At 42.7% G+C, this 17528-nt stretch overlaps 1 protein-coding gene across 1 annotated transcript in view; it reads right to left on the minus strand.

The window, feature by feature from the left end:
- LOC126176622 (15-hydroxyprostaglandin dehydrogenase [NAD(+)]-like) overlaps positions 1-17528 on the minus strand; it is a 156900-nt gene that overhangs the window by 36744 nt on the left and 102628 nt on the right. The window contains exons 3-4 of the mRNA XM_049923782.1: positions 5910-6033; positions 1017-1123 (exon numbers count right to left, since the gene is read on the minus strand). Of these exons, the coding sequence (XP_049779739.1) occupies positions 1017-1123; positions 5910-6033 (231 nt within the window). The remainder of the gene's footprint in view (positions 1-1016; positions 1124-5909; positions 6034-17528) is intronic.

Raw genomic sequence — 17528 nt, forward strand, 5'->3', positions numbered from 1 at the left:
AGGAGGTTCTACGCAGAATCGGAGAGGAAAGGAATATGTGGAAAACACTGATAAGGAGAAGGAACAGGATGATAGGACATCTGCTAAGACATGAGGGAATGACTTCCATGGTACTAGAGGGAGCTGTAGAGGGCAAAAACTGTAGAGGAAGACAGAGATTGGAATACGTCAAGCAAATAATTGAGGACGTAGGTTGCAAGAGCTACTCTGAGATGAAGAGGTTAGCACAGGAAAGGAATTCGTGGCGCGCCGCATCAAACCAGTCAGTAGACTGATGACCAAAAAAAAAAAAAAAAAAAAAGACCCGTGGTTCTACCCTTCATTCGATCCCTGCGAAACCCTACATTTGAGCAGGAAAATCACGACCGCATGTTGCAGGTCTTGTACGGGCCTTCCTGGATACAGAAAATATTCGACTGCTGCCCAGGTCAGCACATGCTCCAGATCTCTCACCAATTGAAAACGTCTGGTCAATGGTGGCCAAGCAAGTGTCTCGTCACAATACGCCAGTCACTACTCTTGATGAACTGTAGTATCGTGTTGAAGCTGCATGGGCAGCTGTACCTGTACGCGCCATCCATGCTCTGTTTGACTCACTGCCCAGGCGTATCAAATCCGTTTTTACGGCCAGAGGTGTTTGTTCTGGGCACTGATTTCTCAGGATCTATGCACCCAAATTAACATGTAATCACATGTCAGTTCTAGTATAATATATCTGTCTAAATAATACCCGTTTATCATCGGCATTTCTTCTTGGTGTAGCAGTTTTAATGGCCAGTAGTGTATGAATTAATTAGTTTGTTAGCTGTATGTTTTACATTGTTCCATAGCGGACCTGTCTAGCTATGTTAGAACACGTATCGGACTTTTATATATTTCTGACACGAAATAAATATATAAATAAACCAGCAGAACCTATAACAAAAAATACAAAAGGGTCGACTGCCACTCTAAACATTATGCCTGGAAGACTTTTTCATTTGCTTGTTACTTAGTACGACCTCTATGTGACTTACCATATTAATGTCGATTTGCTTTTCCCAGATGCTGTCCCGCATGATACCAGCATTGTTGATGACGATGTCCAGGCGCTTGAAGGTGCTTTTCGCTTTTTTGAACACTTCTGAAAAATGAAACAAACAGGAGTATAAAAACATTGCACCGCCTTTTGCGACACACACGTTATCAGGCTGGTCTATGTACATGGCACCCGCTGTTATGCCTCCGTTTTCAAGAATTTCACGCACCGAATACCAGAGACGAGTCAAGTCAACCACGAGCCTGGCAACGGGAGCTGCAGAATGACGGGTTGTAATTCGAAGTAAAAAATTAAAAAATATACGGATACTCCGTACTCAAACAGAATATCCCTCTTCTCTCCCGGCTGAGGACAGAAACAACAAATGAAAGAGATGGCCCAGGTATATAGCACGAAGTGCATTCAAGTTCTAAGGCCTCCGATTTTTTTTCTAATTAACTACTCACCCGAAATCGATAAAACTGGCGTTACTTCTCGACGTAATCGCCCTGCAGACGTACACATTTTTCACAACGCTGACGCCATGATTCCATGGCAGCGGCGAAGGCTTCTTTAGGAGTCTGTTTTGACCACTGGAAAATCGCTGAGTCAATAGCAGCATGGCTGGTGAATGTGCGGCCACGGAGAGTATCTTTCATTGTTGGAAAAAGCCAAAAGTTACTAGGAGCCAGGTGAGGTGAGTAGGGAGCATGAGGAATCACTTCAAAGTTGTTATCGCGAAGAAACTGTTGTGTAACGTTAGCTCGATGTGCGGGTGCGTTGTCTTGGTGAAACAGCACACGCGCAGCCTTCCCTGGACGTTTTTGTTGCAGTGCAGGAAGGAATTTGTTCTTCAAAACATTTTCGTAGGATGCACCTGTTACCGTAGTGCCCTTTGGAACGCAATGGGTAAGGATTACGCCCTCGTTGTCCCAGAACATGGACACCATCATTTTTTCAGCACTGGCGGTTATCCGAAATTTTTTTGGTGGCGGTGAATCTGTGTGCTTCCATTGAGCTGACTGGCGCTTTGTTTGTGGATTGAAAAATGGCATCCATGTCTCATCCATTGTCACAACCGACGAAAAGAAAGTCCCATTCATGCTGTCGTTGCGCGTCAACATTGCTCGGCAACATGCCACATGGGCAGCCATGTGGTCGTCCGTCAGCATTCGTGGCACCCACCTGGATGACACTTTTCGCATTTTCAGGTCGTCATGCAGGATTGTGTGCACAGAACCCACAGAAATGCCGACTCTGGAGGCGATCTGTTCAACAGTCATTCGGCGATCTTCCAAAACAATTCACTTTCTAGATCGTGTCGTCAGACCGGCTTGTGCGAGCCTGAGGTTGTATCGGTTTGTTGTCACACGATGTTCTGCCTTCATTAAACTGTCGCATCCACGAACGCACTTTCGACACGTCCAGAACTCCATCAGCACATGTGTACTTCAACTGTCGATGAATTTCAATTGGTTTCACACCACGCAAATTCAGAAAACGAATGATTGCACGCTGTTCAAGTAAGGAAAACGTCGCCATTTTAAGTATTTAAAACAGCTCTCATTCTCGCCGCTGGCGGTAAAATTCCATCTGCTGTACGGTGCTGCCATCTCTGGGACGCATTGACAATGAACGCGGCCTCATTTTAAAACAATGCGCATGTTTCTATCTCTTGCCAGTCCGGAGACAAAAAATCGGAGGCCTTAGAACTTGAATGCACCTCGTACATCGGGAGTCTCCAATTACATCTGGTGGCGTATGCTTCACCTGATCTGCCTGTACCAAGAATTTGCAAAATTCAACCAATGAAAGGAAGTAGTTGTGTACTGAATACTTGTTTCTTTCTGTTGACTTGCTATAATAGAACAGAGCTGCTCACGCTCGTCAAATGGGGCACGGTAGCAGACCTGTCGCAAGGCCACGGATTTTGGACTGTTAAACGCACAGCTGTCCGAGGCAACTGCTTCTCATTCCCCTAATAAGTTTTCGTTTGATTTTGCTCTTCGTCAGATCCTGGCTCAGATACATTTCTCCAGGAAAACTACCTTGCTCCTGCTTTTATATGAGCTCGCCAATCTGGCGCCTTCAGTTCCATCTAGACTTAGGCGCAAGACATCTTCTTGTTACCATTAATATGTCTCAAACAAAACCTAGTTTTGAAATAATGTGATGTGTGAGCTGTCTGCGTCATTTGTTTACTTGCTATTGGAGTACGCATTGGGGGAGCACAAGCTTTATGTTTACAGAAATGAGATAAAACAAAAAATAATTAAGGTAAGCTTTCTAAATTAGTGTGTTCACTTTTTAGTAAGCAATATCCTCACTACCTCTATACTGTGCACCATTTATATAGTAAATAATTTGTTAGAACCACTTGTGACAGTTATACTAGATATTGTTGCTTCTCTTACGCACACACTGGGAAGCTAATGAGATGATGGTGGTCTTGTTGTGTTACTCAAAAAATAATTTTGTATCACTTACATTTATTAATTATAAAAAATGTACTTGTGTGTAGCGTTTGAAATCAATAACAAATTGACATATTATGTTTGCCAACTGCTGAAATGTAATTACATTAAAACTGTTTATTTTCGTAAGATATTCTGTTTTGTATAACGGGCCAAATGATTGCAGTTACACTTTACAACATTTTCTCCGATATACTTTCTTTCCATCACACGCCAAGACTTAAGATAATGTTAATTGCCTTAAAATTATCTCATGGTTAATTCTTTGGGTATAAGGTATTACTTTCAGAGAAATAAAGCATAGAGAAACATGTACGTTGCAGGAGGGGATGTTAAGCTCTCAGTTAATTGTTAAAATTCATGGTGAACCGTCAGCTGTCCTTTATTTTGCGCTATGCACTTCGCTACTAGTTTTGGTCAAACAACCATTATCAAGCATAAGCTGGCATGAAGTGCTGGAAAGTTGTACTATAATAAGAGTAATTTGCTCTTTTGAGCAATTTTTTTACGATAATAGCTGTGTACAACAGATTTCATACAGACCCAAAGCTCACAAAGTCAGCCAGTCACACACTAGCTAGAGTGTGCCTTGCTGTCGTGGAGAACTTTGCTTCTTTATGAAATCTGTTGTGCACAGCTATTATTACAATGACAGCTAGTCACACACTAGCTAGAGGATGACTAGCTGTCGTGCTGAACTTTGCTTGTTTACGAAACCTATTGTACACAGCTATTATTGTAAAAGAGTAGATTACTCTTACTATAGTATAACTTTCCAACCGTTCATGCCAGCTTATGCTTGATAATGATCATTTGATTGAAACTAGTAGCGAAACGAATTGTGCAAAATAAAGGACAGCTGAAGGTTCACAATGAATTTTAACAAAGCACAGAAAGTTCGAATTTGATAGCAGTGCCTCAGTTCGTGGTATTAGCAGGTGGTGATTGGTCTGTGGATGGTGTCTACAGTGCATGATGTCCATGCTGCTCAAAAAAAAAAAGAAAAAAAAAGAAAGAAAAAAAAGCTCTCTGCAAATGGCGGTAATCAACTGCATTTCATTCATTTCAGTGGTCTAGTTGAGTTGCGTCTACCGGCGTTGAGTGCGAATGATAATCAATGCCGTTCTGCAAAATTTTCCTCTAGGCAGCTGCTTACTTTTGATTTGCCAGCTTGTGGCTTCAATTCAACTGCATGTACTGTAAGATCCTTACACTAGCGTCTCCATTGTGTAAATATTTCCTACCTTGTAGGTCAACAAAATGCTGTCCCTTCTGGATGGACCATGGTGCTTTGGGGCTCTCCTTGAGCGTCAATGTCTGATGACTTGTCTGTCTCCCTACTTGCATCTGCAAGTGATTTGAAGTCTTCTTTTATAGACACTTCATGACTTTCAAATCGCTAAATATTGGTAGTTAACAATGGTGAAATGATTCATTGTTGTGTCTTCAATATGAATTGTTTGTAATCTTAATCATGGCTGAAATCATTACATTCGTTACTTTACACCGAAAGCCACATGTGATTCGCACAAGCCTCTCCTACAGTTACACATTTGATCCATTTCTCATCTTTAGTTTTGATGTCGTTAAAAATATGCTTTTGAGGTCTAGCTATTGGTCTTTTCCAGAAATGTTCAAATCAACGTGTGCTCAGACTTCTGTGAAAACCCATTCCATTCATATTATGCACCACTATAATCGTTTTACTTCATGCATCTTAAACATGCATCTTCATGCATATCCCTGTTGTTATCAGATATTTCCAAACTTTGTTTTATATATTTTTGTCATATGAGACAAAGAACAGAAGGTCCTTCTATTACTTGTGTTTAGCTGATCCAGTGACTGCTGTTGCCTCTAAATCATAGCCCACAAAGGCACATGTCGCGTTTAAAAGGCTGTGGAAATATTTCATCCCATCGTACTTGACGCACTACACGGTAGAGTTTGGTATCTTTCTGTTTTCTGTTCCAATACCCAAAGAGCGCTACTCAAGTGCTGTAAGTTGTTTACAATTTCTACCTCATCATTTCCAATTCTTAGAGTGATGCAGAATTTCAGTTCAACACATAACCCAGTTCCTTGTTTTTCCATACATTTTTCGTTTGAGACCGCTAGTTCAGTTTATACTTGTACACTATACCATTAAGGTTAGTGAAGACTTGAGCATTAGAAGTCGCATCCTTTCTTCAGTTATGATAAAAAAAAGCGTTTCCCAAAAGACTAAAAGCTTGTCAAAGCTTGAAAAGAGACAGTTGGCGAAGACATGTGAGGCGTAGCTGGCTACCTAGGGTTGAAAACTTGCTAGCACGGCAGAGAAAGAACCTCAGGTGTAAAATCAAGAAACAACTGAAATCTTGAAATATCAGTTGCAAGTATGCAAATAGCGTTATCGCTCACGGCCCCACTTGACTCACCCTCCAGTTGTGCGGCGTCGGTGACGTCCGCCTTGACGAAGACGACCCGCCCGCTGCCGAACTGCTGCTCCAGCTCCTGCGCGAACTTCTGGCCCACGGCCGCGTCCACGTCCGACAGCGCCACCTGCAAACATGGCGCCCGCTCAGCCACCTCGCTGCCAGCAACGTAAACAAACTGAATAGTAAGCTACATGTCATTACGGCAGGCCAAGTAACTTTTATCGAATGCTGAACTACATTTCAAAGTGACACAGGTACATGACATTTTTCAACATGGTCAGCTAGTCTCTATAGACAATCGCCAGCAGTCGTTCAATAACTCGACGATAGAAATCCGCTTCTCGGTCGCCGAGCCATCAGTGAACCTCTGTGTGAACGTCCTCATCGTTGGAAAAACCTCTTCCCCCAGATGTTCACTCAGCTTGCCACAACCATGGAACTGGCATGTTGCAAGATCTGAACCAGCACTACACACGTCTGTGCAACCTTGGTCAAATTGTTGGCACCGTTTCACTATGGCCAGAAATCGATACAGTTGGTCCCGTTGAGCTCACACAAAGCATTCGAGTGAATATCTGTGGTCTCTGTGAGCCATGATCTTTGGCCTGTCTTTTATACAGAAGTGTCTTTGCTTTGCTCATGTCTTGTCATGTCATGTGTACCATCTCTGACATATCTAATTTCTTGTACGAGGGGCGTTCAATAAGTAATGCTGCACATTTCTTTTCTGAAAGCAGTTTGTTTTTATTCAGGATTCCTGTACACCATATTATTCCTCAATTATTTGGCTACAAAACCTCATTTTTCAACAATCTCTGTTCACTGCGATGGCCTCACGCCGCCTTATTGAGTGGAAGAGCCTGTATGACCTCACTGCTGGTCGACGTCGGACGTCTCGCTGCATATATTAACTCCTCATCATTCACATACTGCTTCCTGCGGATTGCATCCTTCACTGGGCCAAAAAGATGGGAGTCAGGAAAGTGCGGGATTTGGGCTGTAAGGTAGATGAGGAAGAACGGCCCAATGAACGTTAGTGAGATCCTCTAGGGTGCGCAGACTTGGGTGAGGCCTTGCGTTCTAATGGAGAAGGAGAAGTGCATTTGCATTTTTGTGACGATGAATACATTGAAGTGGTTTCTTCAGTATGCAGAGGGCAGCACTGAAGGAGTCACAGATGTGTGCCACAGGCCGGCACACGGGAAATCGGACACGTTTACACAGCCTTGTTGCGTTTATGACACCTCGCCCAACGACTCACCGTGCTTTTGTTCACTGACAAGTCTCCGTAGACAACCTGCAAGCTCCTATGAGTGTCTGCAATGTTCTAGTTTTCCGCCGAAAGAAACTCAATGACAGCTTTCTGATGGGAACACACCTTCGCTACAGCCGCCATTCTGAAGCCTGCATATAGCGCCGCCACTTATTGGAACTTCATAAAACTATAGGGGCTGAAACGGGAATATTTCACGATCTCCCAGAGCAAATCCCGCGTTTTTTCAACTGAAAATGGCCGAGAAAAGAAATATGTTGCTGTGGTGTGCGTACTGTAAGACCTTTGGTACACACACCATCAGATTATTTGACTTGCCACTCTAACGAAGTAGGCGAGTGTCAGCAATATGTCCAGTGGTCTTATCGTGGGGTGTTTATCTTCTGCCGTTAGGTCAGACGATAGAAATGCCACTTGCATGCTTAGAGTAGCAGACTGATGGTGACCAACTTTAAACAGAACTTGATTAATTTTCACACACATTTATTAAAATAATAAGAAGCATAGACATTGCATAACTTGATTCTGGATGCTGTTTACAATTGACAATCTGAAGTTCCTTTGGTCTTGGTATGTTAATCTTATTCTCACATATCTCTGATACTTGACAAAGTGTCTATACATTTCTCTTCATAGCTATGTACAGGAATATGATAATCTTATTAGGCACAGACTGAAACTTGAGCCGGCCGCGGTGGTCTAGCGGTTCTAGGCGCTCAGTCCGGAACCGCGGGACTGCTACGGTCGCAGGTTCGAATCCTCCCTCGGGCATGGATGTGTGTGATGTCCTTAGGTTAGTTAGGTTTAAGTAGTTCTAAGTTCTAGGGGACTGATGACCACAGATGTAAAGTCCCATAGTGCTCAGAGCCATTTGAACCATTTTCTGAAACTTGACATAGACTGGTACGGACAAATGTAGAACTCATACAGACTGTTGCAGACAAAAGCAGACTGACTAATCGGAGGTCTGTACACTCGTTATAATACCTCGCACGTTCATGTGATCCATGAGGAGAAAAGGTTCTACGTTAGCAGCAATCTCATTGGCTGCGTTACATATTAATACGCGGATTGGCGGAAGCAGAATTTGGTCCATCTCTAAGGCAGCACCATCTCGTAGTGCGAAGACGGACGAGTGCTGCGCCTGCGCTGTTGTGCTTAATGGGGAGCGCTCTAGTGGTAAAGTTGTGGACGCGCTGACTACGCGGAACTATGTACACAACAGTTGCATTACCTATTGAGTGCCCCTTGTATAGCGTGTAGCACTGAATGCAGTAGACTGTGTGAGTTTTTTTTAACATGAACTGCCATAATAAAGTGTTGAGTAATATCTCTAACAGTGTTGCCAATACACGGAGATAAACCACATGGACAGAACTCTCAACAGGTCCTCATACTACCAGAATTTCATGATGAATCTGTATGAAATTTAGACGTCTGTCTACAACAATTGTAATGTTATACGCACTTCTACTTTGGAGTAGATTTCCAGCTGTTGTTCCATTTCACTCCCAGACTGTGATCAACCTGTTTTTCTAAAAGTGATCCACTCTTTTAGTGTGTGTTGGTTGGTTGGTGGGTTGGTTTGGGGAAGGAGACCAGACAGCGTGGTCATCGGTCTCATCGGATTAGGGAAGGATGGGGAAGGAAGTCGGCCGTGCCCTTTCAGAGGAACCATCCCGGCATTTGCCTGGAATGATTTAGGAAAATCACGGAAAACCTAAATCAGGATGGCCGGGCGCGGGATTGAACCGTCGTCCTCCCGAATACTCTTTTAGTAGACAATGGTTTAGCTGTCTGACATCCCTATGTACCACCTACTGTGTGCGGGTATGGAAACAACACATTACAGCAGCTATGTTGAACGTTGCAGTTCACGTCAATGTATAAACTATAGCAGATTTAATCGTTACACAAGTGACAAAGGAAAGAAAAATCAAGGCAGTGAGCGACGCTACACTGCAGACGACATCCATCAATCAGGACATTAATTTATTGATACTGAATATTTCATTACAATTCCTGTAGCGCAATTCTCACGATAGTTTTTGAATAATGAAACAGTTCCTTGATTATTCACGTAGTCATCATAAAAATGAGGAAAACAAACATTTTCCTTACACCAGGCACACCTGATAAAAGAAAAATGAATGCATTCGGGCACTTTATAGTAATTACTAGTCTTATTCAGACAGAACTGAAATGAAATAAGAAATGCTCGTGGCTGTTGTTCTGCATATTGTGCTGCTTAACAGGCGTACTTGATAAAATTCCAAAAATGTGTCTGACAGTGCAGAAATGACTGAAGTTTAACAATACTGTTCCGCTGAAATAGCTGAAATGACAAAGATCTTTCGGAAATTATATTGTCCATCAGTTTTCTGAAAAATGTATTACACTGTTGAAACATTTTTTAATCGAGAGGCTAACTCACACTATTAGTTCTGGATGGAATCTGAATTATATTACCAGTCTTTTCATCGCCTCTTAAAAACGAAGCTGTCGTTATGTCCAGGACAAGAGTTCAACAAAAGAAATGGTAAGAAGACGTTCGGATGTAATAGTGAAAATTATTCTCTCTCATATTTGCATATTTTGCTACGTCGCTTATAAGAATTTTGTAAGTAAGCAGGCCTTTTTTTTAAAAAAAAAGTACTCCAAACTTGCCTTAATGTCTCTGAAAGCAGATATAAAGCTGCGGAATAGTAATCCCCTGATATCTTATGACTGGGATTGTTGTACATGTATAGCCATAGCATTCATCGACTGCAAAAGCGGTCTTTTTTTTCGCTCGAAATGTTAAAAGTTTCCATATAGTTTGTTTAAGGCAGCCTGACTGGATTTATACACAGCACTTTGGGGGATAAGAAGCTTCATCTTCACGTCAGCTACAAATTTCTCTATAGTATTATCCATTAACAATATATCCTCTACACGTTTACTTGAAGTAAACTTCATAATTTTACGACTTCCTTTTCAGTATATTTCCTGAATTTGTTTCACCAGATCGAGGAAACCTGGAGATGAGTAACGGTTATGTCACTTTCAGCTCTAGGCTTCTAGGCTTGTAGATCTCTCCCAATAACGGTGCACCGACTCTAACTAACAGTTCTAAATGTTTCTAAGGGCCTTTCTTTCACACTTTTGCGAGTTTCATTTTGACGCATATTTCATACTTCATGTAAATCTTTCTTCTGTTATACAAAATTCATGTTCAGATTTTACGAAATGAAACCGGCTTTGCACGCCGCTTAAGTTAAGTGTTTTCTCCCTCCTTCCTTTAACCAAACAATTTACAGCCTTTTATTTGTTACTGAAAGCTATAGTTGTGCATGTTAACGTACTTTCTTTGGGCTTGGAAGCTACTCTGTTTTGGTTCTAGACAACAATGAACAATCGAGCCAAAACTCAGAGAATCGTTAGTTATTTCCAGCTGCTTCTAATGTTTCCACAACTTCTAATCAAATGTCGACAACATTTGAATGAATGTGCAAGAAACTAACGAATAAATAACACAACGTAGGTCTTCAGGAGAAGTGGGGGATTTCGATTGCATACCATATTCTTCATATTTCGTCCTCGCATGGTTGTAAATAATAACTATATTCTACAATTCTGTGAAAATCTGGCATCTGTGCAAAGGTAGATGCTGTTATCAAGCATATATGAAGGAAGAACATTAATTCAGTTTTACCTTCGTTGTTAAAGCCCAGAAATACTGAAAAAGTAACTGATAATCGTTAGGGATATTAAATGACTTGCAATTTCAACCGAATAGTAACTAAATTGCCTCAGACAAACAATCAATAGAAACTGAAATTCGCTTTAGGAAATACGATCGTGTTGTGCAGTGTTATCTGTTTACCATTGTGTTGTCAACCGAGGGTGTATGCTATCGTGTTGCGCATGCTACGGCAGAGGTGTACATTTCCCGTCAGATTTGGCGAGCTGCAAATTTGGCAATTTTCAACATTTTTAAAAAAAAATACTTACAATGTGTCTTAGCAGATAAAATTTTGCCTTTGTGTATCTTTCGATGTATTCTCCCTGTTCGGTAAATTTCAGGGTAGGTTTCGACGTGGCGAACTGGACGGTACCTTTGTCAGTTCTACTGCACAGCAGATCAAATAAATGAAGTTGCAGCCCAGGCAGCCTCTGGCTTCTCGCTCACAGCCCTGAAATGCTGCTTATTTGCCGACTCTCACACGCTGCCCTATGATGCCGATGACACAACGATCACCACCTTGTATGAATGTGCAGTTTAGCATTCCCACTATCGTCTATCTGCATGTATTCTACTTGTCTCAGAGTGACAATAATTGAAACCTGTGAAAAATTACCCTGAGAGATTTTAATTTTTATAATGTAAGTGAGGCAGGCAAAAAAGAATATAAACGTCTCAAAAATGAGATCGACAGGAAGTGAAAAATGGCTAAGCAGGGATGGCTAGAGGGCAAATGTAAGGATGTAGAAGCTTATCTTACTAGTGGTAAGATATATACTGCCTACAGGAAAATTAAAGATACCTTTGGAGAAAAGAGAACCACTGGTATGAATATCAAGAGCTCAGATGGAAACCCAGTTCTAAGCAAAGAAGGGAAAGCAGAAAGGTGGAAGGAGTATATAGAGGGTCTATACAGGGGCGATGTCCTTGAGGACAATATTACGGAAATGGAAGAGGAGGTAGATGAAGATGAAATGGGAGATATGATACTGCGTGAAGAGTTTGACAGAGCACTGAAAGACCTAAGTCGATACAAGGACCCGGGAATAGACAACATTCCATTAGAACTACTGACAGCCTTGGGAGAGCCAAGTCAAACAAAACTCTATCATCTGGCGAGCAAGATGTATGAGACAGGCGAAATTCCCTCAGACTTCAAGAACAATATAGTAATTCCAATCCCCAAGAAAGCAGGTGTTGACAGATGAAAGTTACCGAACTATCAGTTTAATAAGTCACAGCTGCAAAATATTAACACGAAATCTTTACAGACGAAACACGAAATCTTTACAGACGAATGAAAAAACTGGTAGAAGGCGACCTCGGGGAAGATCAGTTTGGATTCCGTAGAAATGTTGGAACACGTGAAGCAATACTGAACCTACGACTTATCTTAGAAGACAGATTAAGGAACGGCAAACGTAAGTTTCTAGCATTTGTAGACTTAGAGAAAGCTTTTTTCAATGTTGATTGGAATATTCTATTTTAAATACTGAAGGAGGCAGGGGTAAAATACAGGGAACAAAAGGCTATTTACAATTTGTACAGAGCCGGCCGTGGTGGCCGTGCGGTTCTGGCGCTGCAGTCTGGAACCGCGGGACTGCTACGGTCGCAGGTTCGAATCCTGCCTCGGGCATGGATGTGTGTGATGTCCTTAGGTTAGTTAGGTTTAATTAGTTCTAAGTTCTAGGCGACTGATGACCTCAGAAGTTAAGTCGCATAGTGCTCAGAGCCATTTGAACCATTTGAACCAATTTGTACAGAAACCAGATGGCAGTTATAAGAGTCGAGGGGCATGAAAGGGAAGCAGTGGTTGGGAAGGGAGTGAGACAGGATTTTAGCCTATCCCTGATGTTATTTAATCTGTATATTGAGCTAGCAGTAAAGGAAAGAAAAGAAACATTTGGAGTAGGAATTAAAATCCATGGAGAAGAAATAAAAACTTTGAAGTTCGCCGATGACATTGTAATTCTGTCAGAGACAGCAGTTGAACGGAATGGACAGTGTCTTGAAAGGAGGGTATAAGATGAACATCAACAAAAGCAAAACGAGGATAATGGAATGTAATCGAATTAAATCAGGTGATGCTGAGGGAATTAGATTAGGAAATGAGACACAAAGTAGTAAAGGAGTTTTGCTATTTGGGGAGCAAAATAACTGATGATGGTCGAAGTAGAGAGGATATCAAAAATATAGACTGGCAATGGCAAGGGAAGCGTTTCTGAAGAAGAGAAATTTGTTAACATCGAGTATAGATTTAAGTGTCAGGAAGTCGTTTCTGAAAGTATTTCTATGGAGTGTAGCCATGTATGGAAGCGAAACATGGACAATAAATAGTTTGGACAAGAAAATAGAAGCTTTCGAAATGTGGTGCTACAGAAGAATGCTGAAGATTAGATGGGTAGATCACATAACTAATGAGGAGGTATTGAATAGAATTGGAGAGAAGTGGAGTTTGTGGCACAACTTGACTAGAAGAAGGGATGGGTTGGTAGGACATGTTCTGAGGCATCAAGGGTTCACCAATTTGGTACTGGAGGGCAGCGTGGAGGGTAAAAATCGTAGAGGGAGACCAAGAGATGAATACACTAAGCAGATTCAGAAGGATGTAGGCTGCAGTAGGTACTGGGAGATGAAAAAGCTTGCACAGGATAGAGTAGCATGGAGAGCTGCATCAAACCAGTATCGGGACTGAAGACCACAACAACAACAAGAACAACAACAACACCTGTATGGACAGAAGCCGTGACGAAGTGTAGGTGCTTTCAGACTGGCAACCCTTTTGACAGTCTCCGATTCCAGATGGCCTATTATCAGGCGCAAGAGCAGCACTGTAGCAGCGAAAGAGCAGCAGCTAGCCCGCCTGCAGGCGACTAGAACGCTCGTCACGGGTCTTGTCTTTAAAGGTACATTTTTAAAATTCTCGATATAGGTTGGCGGGTGCCAGCGAGGGTTTTAACGAACTGGGGGGGGGGGGGGGAGGTCTTGAGGGACCTTTTACCGTTTTATTCACTCATATGTCAATGTCACATCCCTCTGTGATCACGCCACTAGAGGAATCAAAATAGGAGCTCCGAGGAAGCATGAGCACCTGTAGCTGCCTCGGGGTCACTTTCAAATTTCATCGAAAGGCTTTGACGGTCCCTAGTGGTTCCAATCTGTACACGAGAGCAAAAACTGCGGTCGCGCTGCGCTCCAAACAGGTAGGATCACGTTAGATGGGGATGCAGCCTCACAACGTTCCTAAAAATGGTTGACACGTCCAAGGGCGTCAACAGTGTCGAAAATTGTGAAGACCATAGACCACGTGTTGCCACTTTGCGAAATGTATGGGAGCAACGTCCCAGGAAAAAGACGTTCTTCTGCCACTCCTCCCCCTTCGTGTTGACTCTCAGCGGCGGCGTGTCTGGAGTTTCTCTTTGTCACTCATAAGAAAACCGTGTGATTTCAACGATGAGCGTCGCGGTAGAGGTGTCAAAAGAAGCGGTGAAATGTGAGAGAGTTTGTGACGACCTTCCTGTGGTGTGACGCCTCCACGGTGTCATTGTGCAGATTTATGGTGATATTTGGTGCCTGTGTGAGGCCATTAACCTACCTTACGCTTCACAGTAACTTCTGAGCTGTGGCCTTTTTTTCGCTGTTTGCTGAGTCGTCGAGCCCTGGGGTGATGTCGCAGGCGCCATGCATTTCTGACATCACAGTGGAACGTTGCAGCCACCTTTAAGCCGTACTTCAAACTTAAGCGTCGCAAATGAGTGGAAATCACGGAGTTTCGAAAACAGTGATCCTTTAATTGTGTCGTACAGTATTGGTTCAACGCCAGTTTTGCTTTGCCCACCTCACGCTACCCCTACCTCGGAAAGTGCCCGAAATGGCAGCAGGTGGATTTCAATTTCACGGTGAGCAGCGGTCATAAGTTTTGGTCCATCAGTTTAATTTAAATGATTTGCGGTATTTTTTTAGAAGTAATACGATACATGGTGGTTCTCGACAGTTTTAGACTTTTTAGCAAGTCTTCCTAGCTATAATTTAAGATGGTAATACGTTTGTAAAGCCGTGCAAAAGTGATGCTCAAGGCAATTTGTAAGTAAGCTGTTTAGGTTTTTATGTTGGTAACGTCACTTAGCGTTCTGTATGAAAATCACTGGCTGAGCTGTGTGCAGTCTGTGGCTGGTTGGCATCGTTGGAATATTCGCCTAGTGTTGGGCAGTTCGATCTGAACAGCGCGTAGCGTTGCGCAGTTGGAGGTGAGCCGCCAGCAGTGGTGGATGTGGGGAGAGAAATGGCAGAATTTTGAGAGCGGACGATCTGGACGTGTGTCCATCAGAAAGAGTAAATTTGTAATATTGGATATCATAAACTGATATATATATGATGACTTTGGAACATTATTAAGGTAAATACATTGTTTTCTATCAAAATCTTTCATTTGCTGACTGTGCCTATCAGTAGTTAGTGCCTTCAGTAGTCAGAATCTTTTATTTAGCTGGCACTATTGGCGCTCGCTGTATTGCATTAGTTCGAGTAACGAAGATTTTTTGAGGTAAGTGATTCATGAAACTTATAGGTTATTGTTAGTCCGGGCCATTCTTTTGTAGGGATTGTTGAAAGTCAGATTGCGTTGCGCTAAAAATATTGTGTGTCAGTTTAGTGTTGATCAGAGTAAGTAAAGAGAGAAATGTCTGAGTACATTCAGTTCTGCTCAGCTGTTTGAAGATCAAATAATGTAAGAGGTTTATCAGCACAGTAATTCATGAATTTTTCTAAGGGGACGTTTCAAATTGAATGAGATCAGTTGGAGGACATCTAAGGATTAAGTTCCCAGTGCTGTAAATTTAGAGGGTGTGTTTGCCGTGGACTTTGCTCGTGTATCTTACGTGAGAATCATATCGACAGAACAGTTTATGATGTAATCAATACTGTCAAAAACCATAAAATTTATTATCGCCTTGTAAGCTGTTGTAAATATTTTATGGATACCTTATGATGCTCTGTGGACTGAGACTGGTTGCATAATACAGAAATTTTATGGGTTGGTCTGGGCGATGAATCATAATGGTTTTTAAATATTTAAGAGCTGTGGGGAACCTCTGTCTTAAAATATGGTTATAAGAAAAAGAAAGGGCGAGACTCAGTGCCGACACACAGCCTACTCTCCTCTGACAGCTTCAGAGGAGCCGCCAAACACAACGTTCGTTTTGCGGTGTCGGCCGCCATCAGATCGGCGGCACTTTCAAATACCCGCGCCGCCAGTCACGCCTCCGCGTTTCCTACAGCCGCCACGAGAGTGCTGCCACAACGTTTACACCGCTGCCAATGAGATGCAAAGCATCCCCTCTCCGGAGCTCCAGCGCCGGGTCGAACATTCATGCAGAGACCGCCTTTTTCCGCGTTGAATAACATTTACGAATATCCAGGGCTCGACATCTTCTGAATACACACTGTACTGAAGACTAACAGATTCATAAATACGTGTATTTTTCTACATTCAGATCTACTGTTAGCAGCTTACGCTGCAAATAGAACTAAAAAGTTATGTATTATTTTTACTGTTAGATATTACACTACTGGCCATTAAAATTGCTACACCAAGAAGAAGTGCAGATGATAACCGGGTATTCATGGGACAAATATATTATACTAGAACTTACATGCGATTACATTTTCACGAAATTTGGGTGCATAGATCCTGAGAAATCAGAACCCAGAACAACCACCTATAGCTGTAATAACGGCCTTGATACGCATGGGCATTGAGTCAAACAGAGCTTAGATGGCGCGTACAGGTACAGCTGCCCATGCAGCTTCAACACGATACCACAGTTCATCAAGATAGTGACTGGCGTATTGTGACGAACCAGTTGCTCGACCACCATTGACCAGATGTTTTCAATTGGTGATGGTTCAAATGGCTCTGAGCACTATGGGACTCAACATATGTGGTCATCAGTCCCCTAGAACTTAGAACTACTTAAACCTAACTAACCTAAGGACATCACACACATCCATGCCCGAGGCAGGATTCGAACCTGCGACCGTAGCAGTCGCGCGGTTCCGGACTGAGCGCCTAGAACCGCTAGACCACCGCGGCCGGCTCAATTGGTGAGAGATCTGGAGAATGTGATGGCCAGGGCAGCAGTCGAACATTTTCTGTATCCAGAAAGGCCCGTACAGTACATGCAACATGAGATCGTGCATTATCCTGCTGAAATGTAGGGATTCGCAGGGATCGAATGAAGGGTAGAGCCACGGATCGTAACACATCTGAAATGTAACGTCCACTGTTCAAAGTGCCGTCGATGCGAACAAGAGGTGACCGAGACGTGTAACCAATGGCACCCCGTACCATCACTCCAGGTGATACGCCATTATGGCGATGACGAATACACGCTTCCAATGTGCGTTCACCGCGGTGTCGCCAAATACGGATGCGACCATCATGATGCTGTAAACAGAACCTGGATTCATCCGAAAGAATGACGTTTTGCCATTCGTGCACCCAGGTTCGTCGTTACGTACACCGTCGCAGGCGCTCCTGTCTGTGATGCAGCGTCAAGGGTAATCGCAGCCACGTTCTCCGGGCTGATAGTCGATGCTGCTGCAAACGTCGTCGAGCTGTTCG

This window comes from Schistocerca cancellata, chromosome 3, assembly GCF_023864275.1.
Source record: "Schistocerca cancellata isolate TAMUIC-IGC-003103 chromosome 3, iqSchCanc2.1, whole genome shotgun sequence".
NCBI classification, from domain to species: domain Eukaryota; kingdom Metazoa; phylum Arthropoda; class Insecta; order Orthoptera; family Acrididae; genus Schistocerca; species Schistocerca cancellata.